General features: G+C 40.6%; 1 protein-coding gene across 2 annotated transcripts in view; it reads left to right on the top strand.

Annotated features, from left to right (window-relative positions):
* Positions 1-18,792, top strand: part of HTR7 (5-hydroxytryptamine receptor 7) — a 99,099-nt gene extending 80,307 nt beyond the window's left edge. Inside the window, exons 2-3 of one of the 2 annotated variants that reach the window (XM_069567956.1) lie at positions 9,002-9,760; positions 17,101-18,792. In XM_069567956.1, coding sequence (XP_069424057.1) covers positions 9,002-9,760; positions 17,101-17,305 — 964 coding nt within the window. In that variant the 3' untranslated portion in view covers positions 17,306-18,792. Of the gene's footprint in view, positions 1-9,001; positions 9,766-17,100 lie in introns of both variants that reach the window. The other variant, XM_069567957.1, reaches the window with a different exon arrangement.
* Positions 18,793-19,013: the final 221 nt, after the last annotated feature.

The raw sequence follows: 19,013 nt of genomic DNA, 5'->3' as shown, positions 1-19,013 counted from the left end.
TGCTGAAGAAGGTGAACGGTTCTATGACAACCTACAAGACCTTTTAGAACTAACACCTCCAAAAGATATCCTTTTCATTATAGGGGACTGGAATGCAAATGTAGGAAGTCAAGAAACACCTGGAGTAACAGGCAAATTTGGCCTTGGAATATGGAATGAAGCAGGGCAAAGACTAATAGAGTTTTGCCAAGAAAATGCACTGGTCATAGCAAACACCCTCTTCCAACAACACAAGAGAAGGCTCTACACATGGGCATCACCAGATGGTCAACACCGAAATCAGATTGATTATATTCTTTGCAGCCAAAGATGGAGAAGCTCTATACAGTCAACAAAAACAAGACCGGGAGCTGACTGTGGCTCAGATCATGAACTCCTTATTGCCAAATTCAGACTGAAATTGAAGAAAGTAGGGAAAACCACTAGACCCTTCAGGTATGACCTAAATCAACTCCCTTATGATTATACAGTGGAAGTGAGAAATAGATTTAAGGGCCTAGATCTGATAGATAGAGTGCCTGATGAACTATGGACGGAGGTTCGTGACATTGTACAGGAGACAGGGATCAAGACTATCCCCATGGAAAAGAAATGCAAAAAGCAAAATGGCTGTCTGAGGAGACCTTAAATAGCTGTGAAAAGAAGAGAAGCAAAAAGCAAAGGAGAAAAGGAAAGACATAAGCATCTGAATGCAGAGTTCCAAAGAATAGCAAGAAGAGATAAGAAAGCCTTCCTCAGTGATCAATGCAAAGAAATAGAGGAAAAGAACAGAATGGGAAAGACTAGAGATCTCTTCAAGAAAATTAGAGATACCAAGGGAACATTTCATGCAAAGATAGGCACAATAAAGGACAGAAATGGTATGGACCTAACAGAAGCAGAAGATATTAAGAAGAAGTGGCAAGAATACACAGAAGAACTATACAAAAAAGATATTCACGACCCAGATAATCACGATGGTGTGATCACTCACCTAGAGCCAGACATCCTGGAATGTGAAGTCAAGTGGGCCTTAGAAAGCATCACTACAAACAAAGCTAGTGGAGGTGACGGAATTCCAGTGGAGCTATTTCAAATCCTGAAAGATGATGCTGTGAAAGTGCTACATTCAATATGCCAGCAAATTTGGAAAACTCAGCAGTGGCCACAGGACTGGAAAAGGTCAGTTTTCATTCCAATCCCAAAGAAAGGCAATGCCAAAGAATGCTCAAACTACTGCACAATTGCACTCATCTCACATGCTAGTAAAGTAATGCTCGAAATTCTCCAAGCCAGGCTTCAGCAATACGTGAACTGTGAACTTCCAGATGTTCAAGCTGGTTTTAGAAAAGGCAGAGGAACCAGAGATCAAATTGCCAACATCCGCTGGATCATGGAAAAAGCAAGAGTTCCAGAAAAACATCTATTTCTGCTTTATCGACTATGCCAAAGCCTTTGACTGTGTGGATCCCAAGAAACTGTGGAAAATTCTGAAAGAGATGGGCATACCAGACCACCTGACCTGCCTCTTGAGAAACCTACATGCAGGTCAGGAAGCAACAGTTAGAACTGGACATGAAACAACAGACTGGTTCCAAATAGGAAAAGGAGTACGTCAAGGAGTACGCATATTGTCACCCCGCTTATTTAACTTCTATGCAGAGGACATCATGAGAAACGCTGGGCTAAGGGAAGCACAAGCTGGAATCAAGATTGCGGGGAGAGATATCAATCACCTCAGATATGCAGATGACACCACCCTTATGGCAGAAAGTGAAGAGGAACTAAAAAGCCTCTTGATGAAAGTGAAAGTGGAGAGTGAAAGAGCTGGCTTAAAGCTCAACATTCAGAAAATGAAGATCATGGCATCTGGTCCCATCACTTCATGGGAAGTAGATGGGGAAACAGTGGAAACAGTGTCAGACTTTATTTTTCTGGGCTCCAAAATCAGTGCAGATGGTGACTGCAGCCATGAAATTAAGATGCTTACTCCTTGGAAGGAAAGTTATGACCAACCTAGGTTGCATATTCAAAAGCAGAGATATTACTTGGCCAACAAAGGTCTGTCTAGTCAAGGCTATGGTTTTTCCAGTGGTCATGTATGGATGTGAGAGCTGGACTGTGAAGAAAGCTGAGCACCGAAGAATTGATGCTTTTGAACTGTGGTGTTGGAGAAGACTCTTGAGGGTCCCTTGGACTGCAAGGAGATCCAACCAGTCCATTCTGAAGGAGATCAGCCCTGGGATTTCTTTGGAAGGAATGATGCTGAAGCTGAAACTGCAGTACTTTGGCCATGTCATGCGAAGAGTTGACTCACTGGGAAAGACTCTGATATTTGGGGGCAGGAGGAGAAGGGGATGACCAAGGATGAGATGGCTGGATGGCATCACTGACTTGATGGACGTGAGTCTGAGTAAACTCCGGGAGTTGGTGATGGACAGGGAGGCCTGGCGTTCTGTGATTCATGGGGTTGCAAAGAGCCGGACACAACTGAGCGACTGAACTGAACTGAACTGAAGACCGGATATAAAATATCTGAAATTGGATAGCATACAGTAGAAGAGATTGATTTGCAAGGTGTAATGGTAAGTATGGTATAGTAAGACTTTTGTTTGAATTTCATATGTATAAATATATGCATCTGTATCTACATACCTTCATAGATGTACATACATGTATGTGTGTTTTAAATTTGCATAAATAAATATTGGGTTGGCCCTAAAGTTGTTTAATGTTTTTTCGTAAATGTTAAGGAAAAAAATTCAAATGAACTTTTTGGCCAACTCAGTATATATATTTGTACTGAGTGATGGTGGAAAATGTATTTCTTATTGTAAAAAAATATTTATTTTTAATTCATGTCAGAAAGATTTTACAGAACTCTGCTGTGTATTATACATTAAAAAAATCTACAACTTTATTAAGACGTAAAAACCGTTCTTATCTTATTTTCATTTAGCACAGTTCTGAAAGAACTAATGGCTGAGATACTGGAAATGTGATTCATGATGATTTTGTTAGACCTGAGGGGATGCATACCATTAAGATGAGATATAAAGTAACAAAAAAGCCCTTCATGCCATAAGTGTAGTCTTTGTGACTGAATGAGGGACAATGACTCTAAAAGTACATGGGATAAAGAACAAGAAACATCAGTCCCAAATAAAGTGCCCAGGGTCTCCAGACCTTGAAAGGGAGTCTTTGGGTGGTGGCCTGGGAGTCTGTGTTTCAACAGCTTCTTGGTGATTCTGATAATCTGATAATTCAGGGAACCATTGATGTAGGCTGGAGATTGCCATGAATTTCACTTACGGTAAGGTAGGAGGTCTCACAGAAGAGGTCTTCTAAATGTACGGACCTTTTTAAAGCCTAACATTCAAAAAAAAAAAAAAACAGTGTATTTCAGAGTAATTCTACCCAGTTTCCTTACCCCATAAATGATTATTCTATATTAACAAAACTCAGAAGAAGCCATTTAATTAAAGAGCCATTATCTATAATTTCTATACAGTTTGAATGGAAGACAGGCAGCAGAGTTAATTTGCATTCTAATCCCTCTCCATGTATATAATAATTCTCTAATCCTCTTTTTCTCTAAACCCCATTTTAATGGAACCCCTAATGTGAATTGCATACATTTCTCAATTATATAATACTTGGCTGCCGTTGTCTTTAAGATTTACTGTACTTTCACATTTGTATGCATTTAAAAATAAAATTCTGAAGGCTTTATAAGCACCTGCTTTCTAATTAACAGTGAACATAAAATGTTAGTTTGACAAATGTTAGCCACGCATATAAGGGAATATTTAGAATCAATCTAGGCTGCTCCCCCACCAATGGTAAGATTTGTATTATACAAGATTGTGGGGATCAATTTATAATTTGGACAAACACTTTCCTGAATACCAGTATTACTTTATATAGTAATTATAGGATTTTAAATGCCAGTAAGTTCTGTGCTCTTTGTGTGAACTTATGAATGTAATAAAACACTTTTGAAAAGCTAATCAAACAAAACTATCTAAGATTTAATTGTCAGACTTTTAAACCAGATTATCTCTGTTGCCAAAATCACTTATGTGACTTAGGAATCATAGAATCCTCTTAAATCTTTTATTTTGTTCTTAGAATTAAAATGACTTAAAAAATTATATAAAGTTAAAACTTAGGCATAAAAAACAAAGAGAAAAAATTTTAAACCTCCAAAACTCAGTTAAAATTATTGCTACTATCTTGGTAGATATTTTTCTAGACATCTCAGTATATACACATGCACACCCACTCATGAAAACACCTAGTTTTATGTAAACAGATTAATACAACATATGATATTCTATTATTTGTCTTTTAGGGCTAGTCATCATTTTCTAACCACTTCTGGTTGGGTTTTTAAATATTTAATAAATAGATATGTACCTCATAATTTTTAATGGTAACATGATATATATACATACACATTTTGTGTCTGTAGCTGCACACACAAAAATATCTATTGATAGATATTTAGATTGCATCTTTTTTCTCCTCTCTTTCTTATATGTTTAGTTAATATCCTTGCACAGTAATCATTTTGCATCTGTACAATTATATTTGTAAGTCAGATTCCCAGAAGTCTTGATTGCTGAGCTAAAAGACAAATGCTGATGTATATTAATTACCAAACTGCCCTCCCAAACTTTTATCTCAGTTGAAACTCCCACTGGCAAAAAGATAGCACACTTGTTTTTTACATTTTCCCAATATTGGGTTTTGTCTTTCTTAAAAATTGACAAATGATTCCAAATTCTAACATTATTTTAAAATTTGCATACCTTTAATTACTAATGAAGTTATACATATTTCCGAGCGCTTATAGAATATTCTTTTTTGTTTTATTGCTTCACTATTTTTATCAAGATGGTTGTATTTTTCTTACCGACCTGTAAGAGATCTGTGAATATTGATATATTGTTCTTTGGACCGCAAGTTTGTCATTTGACTTTTAATTCTGTGCATAGTGATTTTTGAATTAAATAAAATGTTTCTTATTTATTTGTATTTTTGTGTAAAATTTTTGTCAAAAGTTTATCAATAGTTTCAAGCTTATATATCATTTTATAATATCAAGCTTTTGTATCCAAAGGTTAATGATGACCTCTGGCAGGATTTGCAGAAATATCTGTATTTCCTTGTAGCAGTCTTAGGGTTTAATTTTTTTACGTGATAATCTTTAATCCAATGGGATTTATTTTTGAATAAGAAGGAAGATAATTCAGATTTATTTTTTACCTCAACTGCTAGCCAGTTGTTAGACTTCATGAATATCTAATCTTATACTCTGATTTAAAATGACTTATTTTTCTGATATTAAATTCTCTTATACTTTTGAATATGCTTCTGGGGCTCTATCTTGTTCTATTGATTTATTTATTTCTGAATAGTTACTATTCAGTTTTTATGTCTGTGGATTTATGCTATTTTTTATAAACATCTCTTCATTTTTCATTGTTTCCGGATTTTGTCTACTTTTGTATATTTACTTGATGAACTTGAATCATTTGGTCAAGCTAACGAAAGATTTGCTAGGGTTTTCAACTAGACTTGTATGCTATTTTTACATTAATTGAAGGGACGGTGGCACTTTTATAGTACCGGATTTTTAAATCTTTTTTTTTTCTCTTGGATTCAGGCATTCTCTTAGGTCTCTCAGTAGCATTTCATGTTTTCTTTTATATGGGCCCTGATCATTTAAAAAGATTTTTCTGGACATTTTAATTTTTTGATTGTTGTTAATGAAATTATTTTCTTCCATGAAATTTTCTGATTGTTAATCCTTTTTTAGAAAGCTATTGGCTTTTTATTTATTTCCAGACACTTTAATGAGCACTCATATTTTTTCCCTAATCATCTTTTGGTTGATTTTAGCTTTCAGAAGTCTTCGATGGTACCCAGGAGACGAAAGAAGAAAATGTAATCCCCCTATTGTAGAACATTACTTGAGGTGATTATAGACTAGAGCCTAAAACAGGCAAGTTTATGGAATATAATTTGTATATCCAGGAAGGACTGAGTCCTCATCACTGAAATGTAATATGTCAGACTAAATATATTAGAATGAGTAAGTATGCTGTTATTATGAGATTATTTAATATTCTGAGATGTCCTTTGATACTCGATTAATTAACCTCTCAGGATTAATCTTTGTGGATTTGATATTACTTAACGTGAGTAAGAGAGAAGCTAGATTTAATTAAGCCTTAAGGTATAAGTTCCTTTTTAAGTACTGAAAATGTGAAGGATGGAAGGGAAAACTGAACTGACTTCCTCAAGAATTAGAGTTCACCAGGTTGTGAGTTCCAGGCTTGCTAATTTTTTATATGACCCCACAAATACAGTATACTTTCTCATCTTGTCATGAGTAATCCTCCTTCCTCCTTCCAGCACTTAACTGCTCTAACTACCCACCATCCCAACCTCCAGTAAGATGGTCTGACAGTGCCATCTGGTGGCCACCTAAGAGCCTATATGAACTAATCTCTCTTTGGACCTGCAGCCTGGGTTGATACAATAATCCTGGAAGCCAGTTCCAGGCTTGGGAGAAAGCATTTTATGCCTGTGGCTACAGTCAAAGGGAGATGATCAAAGTCCAAGTCCTAGCCAAGGCTGCCTAGGGAAGCTTGGAAAGAGCTCAGGCTCCATCCACAGGAGTTGGTAGAGGGCAAAAACTAGGTCCGAAAAGAGAGGTCTGCAAAAGAATTTTAGCGGGAAAAAACCTGGAGAGAGCCCCTGAACCAAAGCAAAGACAGAGAGAGGTGTTTTTTTTTGTTTTTTTGTTTTTTTTTGTTTTTGTTTTCAGTGAAACCTCTGCATTCAGCCTTAGGGCACAGATGAGCTTGATTGTAAGCTGCCCGTCAATTCTAACATCTTTCTTCAGGGGTTTCCTTATGTACCTTTTTCTTTTTTTTTTTTTAATAATTTTTTTCCCCATAGCTTAAAACTCAGATAATTTCAGACATTTCCACATAAGTTCAAAGCTGCTGCTGCTGCTAAGTCGCTTCAGTCACGTCCGACTCTGTGTGACCCCATAGACGGCAGCCCACCAGGCTCCCCCGTCCCTGGGATTCTCCAGGCAAGAACACTGGAGTGGGTTGCCATTTCCTTCTCCAATGCATGAAAGTGAAAAGTGAAAGTGAAGTTTCTCAGTTGTGTCTGACTCGTAGCGACCCCATGGACTGCAGCCCACCAGGCTCCTCCATCCATGGGCTTTTCCAGGCAAGAGTACTGGAGTGGGGTGCCAGTGCCTTCTCCAGACTAAAGCTGCTTCACACTAACCTTCTCTTGATCGTCCTCCTTTCCTCCTCCTTTCTCTTTTCCGTCCCTTTTCAGCTCTTACTCTTGATTTCTCAGGAAAACCCCCTTCCTTCTCATGCTGCATTCTATCTGGGAGCCAAAATATAATCCTAGTTACAGCTGAAAACCCTAGAGATTGTGCTTGTGGGCCAGCTTTATTGTGGACAAAGGAAGGCAGAAATGAGGATGAAGAACTGGTACCGCTGACACCTGCATGCTTGGGAGGAGGGGTCAGGGGTTACTTTAACATGACCACAAGCTCAGTTGTCCTGTTCACCCCGGCAGGATTGCCCCATGTGCCCGCCTTCAAGGTTTGTGTCTCTTTCATCAGTTTCATATTTCCAGCATTTAAAATGGTACCTGGCATATAGAAGGAACTCTGTTGATATTTGTTAAAGGAATGAATGAATCTTGTCACTGAATAAGCAAATCTGGCTGCTGCTTTTTTTTTTTTTCCTATAGGTCAATTTTTGCCTTACTGTAAGTATTGCATTGATGCTAATTGTCATTATGAAAGTGACTTTTGTGAGATAATTCAAGCATAACGTGTGAGGGTATTTCTAGCACAAAAATAATTATGTATTAAACTCCAACCCATCAAGTGACAGACTTTCAGAAAATAACATGTTGGTAAGTTGGTCATTCTCTGTACCTTTCCTTTTGATGTTTCAAGAATATGTCATATATATATATATAAATGAAAAAACCGACAGAATGGCCAGGTTTTACCTATCTTGGCTTCTCAAGTGCTCTTTGAATCCCTTCTCAAATAGAAGCTAAGACCATTAAATATAGAGAAGAAAACAGATTTGGAAAGCTGAAAACTACCAAGCATTTGGCAGAACATCTTGCTGACTATGTTTTCACTGTTTGCTGAGTCTCTCTTGCATTATAAATCCTTGATAACAGACACAGAGAAATATTTATTCTCTGTATAGAACTAAGCACAGAGGATATGTTGGGTTTGTCTAATATTTTTCAGAATTATGCTTTTCCTTGTGATCCTCCTTAGAATTGGAAAGACAAGGCAGGCTGTTTTTATTTTCTAATGATTGCTTCTAGGACATTACTCTTGTGTGAGAATTTTCTGGGGATTAAAAAAAAATGATCACTTGCTACTTTCCATTCCAAAACCCTAGGATTTCCTAAATATCTCACAGATGTCTGTGATCTTAGAGACTTGCTTTCATTTCAGTGCAAAGGGGAAGTAAAAATGAATTCAGAACTGGTCTGAATTCAGACGGCGGAGATCAGTGGGTTGAATACTCTCTGAGTGTAGTAGACCTTGGCCAGCCCGTGAGGGTATATCACAACATCCCACCAGGCTTGACATTTTGTTCCTGACTGATTTCAGGGGCAGCAGTCATGGGGTGAAGGCAGATATTGAGTCTTTGGTTCCTTGACCACACAGACTGTGAGAGGCTGCAAGGTATGAAAAGAGCATGGCCCAGCATTACAGGCAGAGGGCTCAGGCTGAGTGCTGGCAGTGCCTTTGGCTGGCTATGTGACCTGGAATAAAATGCAAAGCCTCTCAGAGCCTTAGTTTACCTTTCTGTGAAATGGGAAGACAGATGCCTGCCTAGAAGGGTCTGTAAGGAAGGGAGCTACTAGGTTCATAGCCTAGTGGTACTCCCCAGTTGATCAGTTGTGATCATGGCAGTCATGTGTTCTCTTCCCACTTCTCTCCCAGGTACCTTGGTATCACGAGGCCGCTGACTTACCCTGTGAGGCAGAATGGGAAGTGCATGGCCAAGATGATCCTCTCCGTCTGGCTTCTGTCCGCCTCCATCACTTTACCGCCGCTCTTTGGCTGGGCTCAGAACGTCAATGACGGCAAGGTGTGCTTGATCAGCCAGGACTTTGGCTACACGATTTACTCCACCGCAGTGGCATTTTATATCCCCATGTCCGTCATGCTTTTCATGTACTACCAGATTTACAAAGCCGCCAGGAAGAGCGCCGCCAAACACAAGTTCCCTGGCTTCCCCCGGCCAGAGGAGCCCGATAGCGTCATCTCCCTCAATGGCATGGTGAAGCTCCAGAAGGAGGTAGAGGAGTGTGCAAACCTTTCGAGGCTCCTCAAACACGAAAGGAAAAACATCTCCATCTTTAAGAGGGAGCAGAAAGCAGCCACCACCCTGGGCATCATCGTCGGGGCCTTCACCGTGTGCTGGCTGCCGTTTTTCCTCCTCTCGACCGCCAGGCCCTTCATCTGCGGCATCGCCTGCAGCTGCATCCCGCTGTGGGTGGAGAGGACATGTCTGTGGCTGGGCTATGCAAACTCTCTCATCAACCCCTTTATATATGCCTTCTTCAACCGGGACCTGAGGACCACCTACCGCAGCCTGCTCCAGTGCCAGTACCGGAACATCAACCGGAAACTCTCGGCCGCAGGCATGCACGAGGCCCTGAAGCTCGCCGAGAGGCCGGAGAGGCCTGAGCTCGTGCCGTAAGGTCCTTTATCACTGTTTCCTTCTATTCCCCCAACCCTTTCATGGACCTCCTTTCTGAAGCACATGGCAGAAAGCTTCCAGAACCAGTAGCAAGCTTATTTTCTCCCAAGTGTATCAGATTTGAGTCCAGACTACTGTACTCTAGTGTTCCACCCCATAGAGTTCCAAAAGCCAAAGATAGGTATTCAGTTGGATTGGAAGAAGAGAGTGATTTGCTGATGAATCGCAGCTGATGCCATGGCTGACAAGGAAGGTGATGTGTTTTCTCCTTTCTCTGAAAATAACATTCACCTTAGGTCCTTATAGCTCTAATTCTTGTAACATTACCATTTTAGTTGCTATTACTCTTACATCTAGTAAAGAGAAAAGAAGTAGTCTGAGGCAGTAGGGAGTGGTTAGTGTGGGGAAATGCCAGGGTGGAGCAAAGCCTTGATAGGTACAGAGTTTTCAGAAAGTGCTACCCAGCTGTAGGAGTTGGGAACTGATAAGAGAGTTGTTGAGTTTGTCTAGGAAGCGATTAGTGACTTTTCAAGAAGCAATTATAATAGGATGTTGGAGTCTGGAAAAGGACCACAAAGAGCCTATGGTGATAAGGAAATATAACACACATGTGGATTAATTTGGTATTGTGAAGAAGGAAGGAGACATCATAGCAAAGTCATCAGGTCCAATGAAGATTTTGTTTTAAATTTGAGGTAGAGGAGACATTTTCATACTTGAAAAGTGAGGGGAAATAAGCTAGATTGAGGAAATAGAAGGTGCTGGTTAGAGAATAGATCAGTGTTGAAGGTGAGACAAGAGGTGTCCCTCTTCACTGAACCTTGTTTTTCGGAATTGGCCGGAGAATCCTGGACCACTGTAGCTGAGAAGGACCTTCCCAGTCATCGTGTCCAGTCCCTTACTTTGACAGAAGACATAACTGGGTCATGGCGAGTGAGCTATCATGCAGTGATTAGTGGTACCTCTGGGTCTAGATCCCACATCATGTGAATCTTACCTCCAGATGCTGTCCATATACTAGACTGCTTTTATGTGTAATCAAGGTGGCCAAGGAGACTTCGGTGCTCTCAGCTATCTCGGGGGAATAGGGTCCCAAAGTGCCCTCATGGGTTATGGTAGACTCCAGAGCTCCCAACTAGGATACACACCAAACGACTCTGAAAACCTCAAGGAACTCAGCTTGTTCTCTAACTCATCACCAGGATGAAGGAGGCAGAAACATCTCCCTAATATGGATAAGGGAAACCAGAGATCATCATTTCCTGTCCTAGGAACTCAAAGTTGTAAGACTACAGATATGCTAATTCTTGAGCTGTGAAATAGCTTCACAGGTATTTATTTTTACTTCTATTCTATACCCTGTTTTGTACATAAGAACTTGTTCATAATAAAAAATTAGATTTTTTTTTTTTGAAAGAATACAAGGACTTCCCTGATGGTCCAGTGGTTAAGACTCTGAACTTCCGTTGGCGGGGACACAAGTTTGATTCCTGGTTGGGGAAATTCCCCATGTTGCATCAAAAAATGAATAAAATTTCATTATAAAAGAATACAGTCTTGGTTTCAGAATATATGCAATGAGCGACCTATATTGCCAAGGATCTTTCCAGGTTTATAAGATTCTTACTGAATCAACCACTAGTGTGTATCCACCAGGTCCAGGTTCTAAATTCCTTCAGGGAAAGAGCCATGTCTTAGCCAAATTTCTGTTTGTAGAATCTAGTAATAATTTCTAGCAATTGTTGAATACCTACCAGATGCTATCATGGTGTTTATCATTCCACCTGTAAACTAGTTGCTTCTGGCACCCCCAGTTTTCAGAAGAATAACAGGCTTGGAACATAAAGTAACGGCCTAAGATTACATAGTCCCGAGTGGTAGATATGGTATGAATCAGCCCAGTGCATGTGCTCTTAACTATTGTGTAGCACTACCTGTCAGATGACTTCAGTCTATAGTAGCAATGAGCTTGTGGATGTTTTGAGCTGGGGATTTTAACCATTAGTTCACTAAGAAGATGTTTAGAAAAACCCATTAATAGGAGTAAGTTAAGTTTACTAGACTTACTGCAGTTTGAGAGGACACCTCCTTGACAGAGTCTTGGTCATTTCTCTGATGAGGAAATAAACAAATGTTGTTGATAGAGTTTGGGAGCTTGGGCCGGGTAGTGCTAGGGCAGAGAAGTGAGGACTGGGCAGAGTTTATGATGTGATAACTTTGCATTGGTGGGTATAGCTGAATGAGGACCTTGAAACCACTTTTCATGAGCCAACTGTCAGTCTTGAGGAGTAAGCTAGTTCAGTTGGTGTGCAGTCTTATCTTTTAGGAGCAACTATTTCCTGTAACAAGTACTGGGTTCTTTTGCTTGGCTCCAGAATTGTTCAGCACAGGAGCAGGAAAGCGTGTTGCTTTCAGTTCCCAGGAGTAACATGCTGAAAGAGGTGTTTGAAGAAAGTCTCTCTGGCAGCAGTGAGAAGAACAGATAAAATAAGAAGACTGATGGCAGGGGGTCCAGTTAAGCAGCCAGTGCAGAAACTAGGAAAGAACCACTGAGGTGCTGAACTAGAAAACACCACTGTGTTAAGTTTTCCTTATACACAGTCAAAGAACTCGGGGATAATTTTATCAATTACTTTAGCTAATAATTCACACATAATTCAAAAAATGCTAATTTTTCAAACATCGTACAAATAGGTTTCCAGTTTAAAATAATAGTTACCCACATTTATTGATGATTCACTCTCAGATATTCTTCTAAGCACTCCATGTGAATTATGTGATTTAAATTCTTAAAACCTTATGGGAGGTTGGTTTCCTTTATCTTCATTCTGTTGGGGAGGTCAAATAATTTTTCAGAGTCTTACATGGGGAGCTGAATTTGAGCTCCGGACATCTGTGTTCAAATGTATTTTTAACTTCCATGCTGCTATGACTTTTATAAAAGTATTTTAGCTAACATAACATCAAAAGATATTTGCCTCTGCATCTTTAGCTAGTATGGAGTCTTAGGTATTAGTTTTCCTGTTAATCTAAGACAAGGATCAGCCAACTTTCACTGTGAAGGGCCAGATGGTAAATATTTTAAGTTTTTCTAGCCATATGGTCTCCACTGAAAATACTTATTTCTGTCGTTGTAGTGAGCAACAAGTCCTAGACACAAGTGACCAAATGAATATGGTGATATACAAATAAAACTTTATTTGTAAAAACAGGTGGCAATCTGGATTTGGCCTACAAGTCATAGTTTGCTCTTCCCTGGTCTCAGAAAATGATTGTGTCCTCATTACATCTCTTTCTGTCTAAATGTTTAATTATTGATGTTTATTTAGAATTATGGAATGTTAAAATCATTTGGGATGATGGATCTAAGTATTCATTAACTCTAGGAGATTTCTAATTAGTTGCAATAGCTGCTATTGAAAAAATTCTATGGCAGGCAGTTTTCTTTTCAGTTCCAATGTGGGAGGACTCATTTTTAAATTCTTGTTTATAACTGTGTCAAGCATGGAGGAGGATACAGAAAACATACGATGTCTTTCTTGCCATAGTGCGTGTATTTCTATTGCACAGACTATATGTAAACACACACACAAGCTCATTTACTCTTTTTGTATCGAGAGCACAAGGAAATTGGAGACAGGAAAAGCTATAAGATTCAAAGGAGAGGAAAATAGCTCAGTGATATCCTTACCTCTGACCAGGGAATACTTCCTAAATGGGCTCAAATATGACTATCAGGGTCAAAGCATTTACGACTACGGGAGACTAGAGATGCATTCCTCATGAAGGGGACATTTCCTATAGAGGTGTCGACGTGAGACTTTATGCAAGGGACAGGCTGACTGAAGCATTGTTGTAGGGGAGATTTAGAGATCATAATGGAAAAATCAAATAAATTAAATCATTAAATTCCATTCCAGTCCCAGAAATTTTAGGGATTTTTTGTGTAGGCAAATGGTTCTTAACCAGGATTAATTTGCACTCCAGGGACATTTGACAATGTCTGAAGATGTTTCTGGTTGCCTCAGATAGGGAAGGGGAAGACCTCCTAGCATCTGGTGGGTAGAGGCTGAGGATGCTGCTAAACATCCTGTCTTACTCAGGCAGCCCCCACAGCAAATAATTACCCAGCCCAAAATGTCCATAATGCTAAGGTTCAAAAATCCTCCTGTGGGCAGAAGGAAGCCATTGACCAAATCTCTGCAAGTACGGAAAACGAAGTCACCAAAACCATGAGACTGATTTGGTGGTATCATGTGGAATGAATTAGAAGGTAGAGGTTGGAATTAAGGCATCTCTTCATTGGCTTGTTTTCTCCAGAAATATTTGAGAGCCTGTTGTGTACAAGGCATGGCACCAGGCATGGCAGTGATAGAAAGACAACTAAGTGGCAGCCCTTGCCTCTGGAAGCTCACGGATCCAGTGGGCTGGGGTGGCTGTAGACGTGGAGGGAGTGGTGGCTGGTAAATGACTAGCAACCAGAACCCCCGCTGTGGTCCACGCTCTGCACAGCTGCATTCAAGTAAACACCAGCTGGATAACCCAAGTCAATCCTAACTCTGCTCGAGTCTCTGGAGTAATGATCTGGCATCCAGTCCATAGCTCACAGCAAATCTTACAAGCCTTTGTTCCCCCTCCCTGTCTTTCTAGCACACACATTTCTTGGCCAACCTAGAGACTCTGGGCTGCTCCTTCCAATCTCTCCAGGCCTCTTTCCATCCCGCCTCCTCTGGCTGCTTAGATTCTAGTCTCTTTTACTTTTGCCCCAACTCCATCTTCTTGGCTTTATTTTTTCCTCCTATATAATAGTTTTCCTCCTTTCCTATATAAACAATCTACTAGCTTGTGTATTGCTGCTTCCAAATATTTCCCCATTTTTTTGATCTGCATAATGGGAGGCTCAGGAGTCTGGCAGGCACTCGGGAGTCTTCCTTGGCTAGGGAGTGAATAGAGGGAAAAGGCTATAAATACTTCACTGGTAATTATAATGTACTACCCTAAATTATAGTCTTTGTCACCTTTTCACAAGTATCCAGATACGGATAATATAAAACCAAATGTGATAATGTGATAGAAGCAGGGACTTTTTTTTTTTTAATTTGATGACTTTATTTATGGATTTGCTTTGAATTGCCAAAAAGCTAAATGGCTTTTAAGTGTCACATTTGGATGACTTTTGTTCTTCAACACCATTACTGTGAACAGTATTGAACAGCAATTTCTAAAATACTTCCGTGTAAAAAAATGTCATGATATTGTTTTCAAGAAGCTCTGCCTTCCCTTCTCCCTTCTTCCCAGCAAAGAGACTCTTACAGTCCCTGCCCATTGCAGTTGTAGCGGAGGCCTCTTGAGTTCTTGTCCTGAATGCTGCTCCATGGTGAGTACTGAAGCTTAGGAATTCAGACTGAATCTGCCTTGTCTTTATGGGCAAGGGATCACTTACGAGTGATTAAAAAAAAAAAAAGATGAAATGGGTCCTGTTGAAAATTGCGAAGATACATCACGGCTCTTGAAACCCTGGATGTCTGTGGTAGGATGTTGTCTTAAAGACAAAGCCAAACAAAAAGTTGGTTGTTTCATTAATTTTCTTTCCCCTGAGTAGTATTTTCCTCATCATTGGAGCTGAAATTCAGCTCTTTATTTTTATTAAATCATCAATTAGTACTAATAATAACTTGTTCACTTCCTGCTTTGTATTTGCCTACATTTTAACTTTGTAGCGTCTCTTTAAAGTAAGAAAGGGAGGCAATTGACCTCACTTGCTTCTTTCTAATATTTTTGTTTGTTTTCTTAGTAGACAGTTAAATACACACAGCACAAGATAAAATCAAGCAGTATAAACATGTCTACAAGAAAAATAAGCCTCAGGGGGATGTCTTAGGAAGAAAATATCCATGATGAAGGAAATATCATCATGAAGGAGATGATCTTTGGGGTGGGTCTTGAATAAAGAGTAGGATTAAGGGATGGCAGAGGTGGAGGTGGGTTGGGGGCTACTCCAAGAAGAGGGGACAGTATGGACAGAGGGACTTAGAAGTGGACAGAGACACAATAAGACCCTTGGCTGTGTCTTCAGTAGGACCTGGAAGCTGGGTAGATTGGGGTCAACTTGGAGGGCATGTGGGCAAAATGGGTGGGGAGGGGAATGAAGGTTTTTGAGCTGGAGTGAGAAAAGATCTACTGGATAAATAGGAGTTCACAGTAGGAGAAGGGAAACAGGTAGGAGACCAACATAAAAGTGATGAGGCCTGCCCGAGGAAGGTGGGCATCCAGACTGGGAAAGAGACCCAGGATGTCTGGACATTTGGAAACTAACAGGTAGGTTGTGAGGAAAGGGGAGCTTCAGAGATGGTGCTGGAGCCTGAGGGATTCAGTAAAGCTCATGAGCCGCTGTGAGCCTCAGAGGAACTGCAGTCTCCTCTGTACGGAGAAGAGGCAGAGGCCCTGGGGCAAGAGTAAGTGTAGAGCCCTGGGGGAGGGGGGCACAGCCTCTTCTCAGTGCCTTTTCCTAGCTACCCAGCAGCCTGGATCCGTGGGTCAAAGCCAGAGCATGGTGCTTCCCCTCAGGCACCGTGGTGGGGGTGAGGAACAAATTGAGAGTTGGTGTCTTATGGAGAAACTGATCCTGTCACCAGGGAGACTCCTCAAGTCTTGACAGCCACGTGGGGAGGTACTTTCAATGGGATGGGGAGGCAGAGGCCCCAAACCCTCTGAGACCCAGCTCTCAAGCACAGAGATGTAGTTTGGTAAGTTGAGACTTCCTGTGAAGGTACTGAGTTAGAGGCGTTTAGAGGGATTTGCCTCTGCACTAAGGAGAAAGGGACTTTTCTGCAGCTGTTGGCTAAGACTTCTCCTGACTCATGCCATTTCTGTGAATCTGGGAGGAAGGAAGCTAGGAAGGAGGGGCTTCTGAGTCTCTGCACAGATGGTTTACTGTAATGCACCCTTCTAAGTTTGAAGAGGAGGACACTTCCCATTGTAGATATCGTTATTCTTTTCAGGCACAGCAAGTGCAGTAGTATTTTGAAAGGATTATTGAGAATAGAGCCATTTGGGGCTATATTATAAAAGTGAACTTCTAAATGGGTTATCTGGAGCTGATTTGCAAATATATTAAGGCCTCTGCAACTTGCAGATGTTACGAAATATATGACAAGAGTCATAGCAATTTTTCTTCCCCCTTAGAAGCTCATATCCCCTTAGAAACCACAAATAATTCAAATTATCAAATGCTGTAAGAATTAAATCCACCCACCACAAAACTCACAATTACAGTTCTGCTAAATCATTTTCTTGCATCCTCTTTCTCTCTCTCTCTCTCTCTCTCTCTCTGTAGACAAAACTCTGACTACTGTAGAAAAAAAGTCATGATTCATGATCAAAAGCAGAATAATGGAGATGAAATAAACAAGGCAAGACAGAGGTGGAAACAGAATGCAATCATTTGCCGAGACTTCGGAATGGAATGCGGCGTCTGTCCTTTCTTGGGATGGCTAAGACATGACCAGCAGAGTATGTCCACTGTTGAGAGTATGTCGTGAGAGGGATGGTGGCCTCTCCTTGTTTTCTGTGGATCCGTGCTACTGTATGCACGTGAAAATGGCCTGATCGGCTCAGCTGCAAGTGCACACACAGAACTGAGTTCCAGAAAGAACACAGTTTCTGGTGCTTTGCTTCTGTTCAAGTCTGTGCAAGTGAAGAAGTTCCAGTGCACACTTCCCATGCTTTTGAGTCTAGGCCTTGTGGTGAATATTCAGGAATCATTCATGAGACAGATGTATTTTGCTGTGGGACAGAGGGTGTTTTCCTCAGCCCACTGCGGTAAGCCTAGTGATGAATACATTGCATGTCCACATTAGAAAACAGAACCCAGTCATCAGCTACTACAAATGATCTCCCAGAGCAGTGTCTGTTCAAAGCTTCTGTCAAACAGTTTGGCTTTTTTGCAGGGTCCTTGTGATGTCCCCACCAGCCTCCTTTCTTTTTTAACTCGCTTCTCGTTCTGGAGTAACTCAGGAACAGAGCTCAGGATGGAGAGAATTTTAAAACCTGAATAAAGCTTTTTTTTTTTTAAATCACGCTCGCTCACTCTTCTCCTGGGGGCTTCTGAGAGGGGAGGGGCATTCCTCCTGTGAGGAGTTTTCCCTGGATGGAGAGCGAGGGCTGCCTTCCTGCCCTGGACATGAACATGATGGTTGGCACAGAACTTGTGACTGTCCTTTACACCTGGGTGCTGTGGGCCTGCGGGCTGGCTCCTAATTCTGAGGTTTGGGGGGGGAAAGGATGGTAACAATGGGGTTTCCATGCCAGGCTGTGATGCTTTTGGAGATGGAGCGTCCTTGTGCTAATTCTCATTGAGCAGCGTTGTATGTGTGCCCCAGCGGTCACCTGGGGCAGTGCTGGGAAGCCTCTGTAGTATCATTCTGTTCCTTCTAGAGGGTTGGTATTTGTGTTCTCTGTATCTGAAATCACATGTGTGCCTGGTCAATTCTGTTCTTCTCCCCTGTCCCTCCCTAAAGTGGTAGATATTCAGGGCAGGTCAGGACATGGAAAAGTTCCCTTTGTACTTGGTATTTTTTTTTTTTAATGGTTCTATGTAATAATGAGTTAGGGAGACAGAAAATAGATCAGAGAAGAGTACCTCTAAGGGGACAAAATGAATGGAAACCTTCATTTGACAACAGAGAATGGAAAGAGAATATTGTTTCCCTGTAATACGTGTAGCTGTTTTCTCACAGGATAATGTGGAATTCCAGCACGGATGGCAGATTTCTCCCAACTTTCACTGACTTCGCTCCTTATCACACACAAGGAAAGGTCTGCCTCTCTGAAAGGGGAGGTGGGCACTGTCCTTTCTGATAAAGCTTGTACCAATTCCTGAACCGCGGATTTGCTGAAGTAACTGTATATACTTATATCCATAATTTAAATGAGTCATTCTGGTCAGGTAAATGTTGTTAAATTTGAAAATGTTTTATTACATTACATCAAATAAAGTTTATTTGTAGCTGTAATAAAGCAACTTAAATAATGACTTTTAATTGATGGTCTGATGTTACAAATGTCACTCTGCATAGACTAACAATGGCAAACTTTATATATTTGCTGCAGTCCTCACAGGTAGCTAAGAGAGTTCTGTAATTAATTGCATCCATTTTGTAACTTTTTAAAAATAGTGACTGTTCATTCCTTGATTTGATTAATAAGCATTTGTTAGGTTCCTGCTGCGTTCAGCACTGTGGACACTGA

Source organism: Ovis canadensis, chromosome 22, assembly GCF_042477335.2.
Source record: "Ovis canadensis isolate MfBH-ARS-UI-01 breed Bighorn chromosome 22, ARS-UI_OviCan_v2, whole genome shotgun sequence".
In the NCBI taxonomy this organism is placed as follows: Eukaryota; Metazoa; Chordata; class Mammalia; order Artiodactyla; family Bovidae; genus Ovis; species Ovis canadensis.
This window is presented reverse-complemented; position numbering and strand designations above follow the sequence as displayed.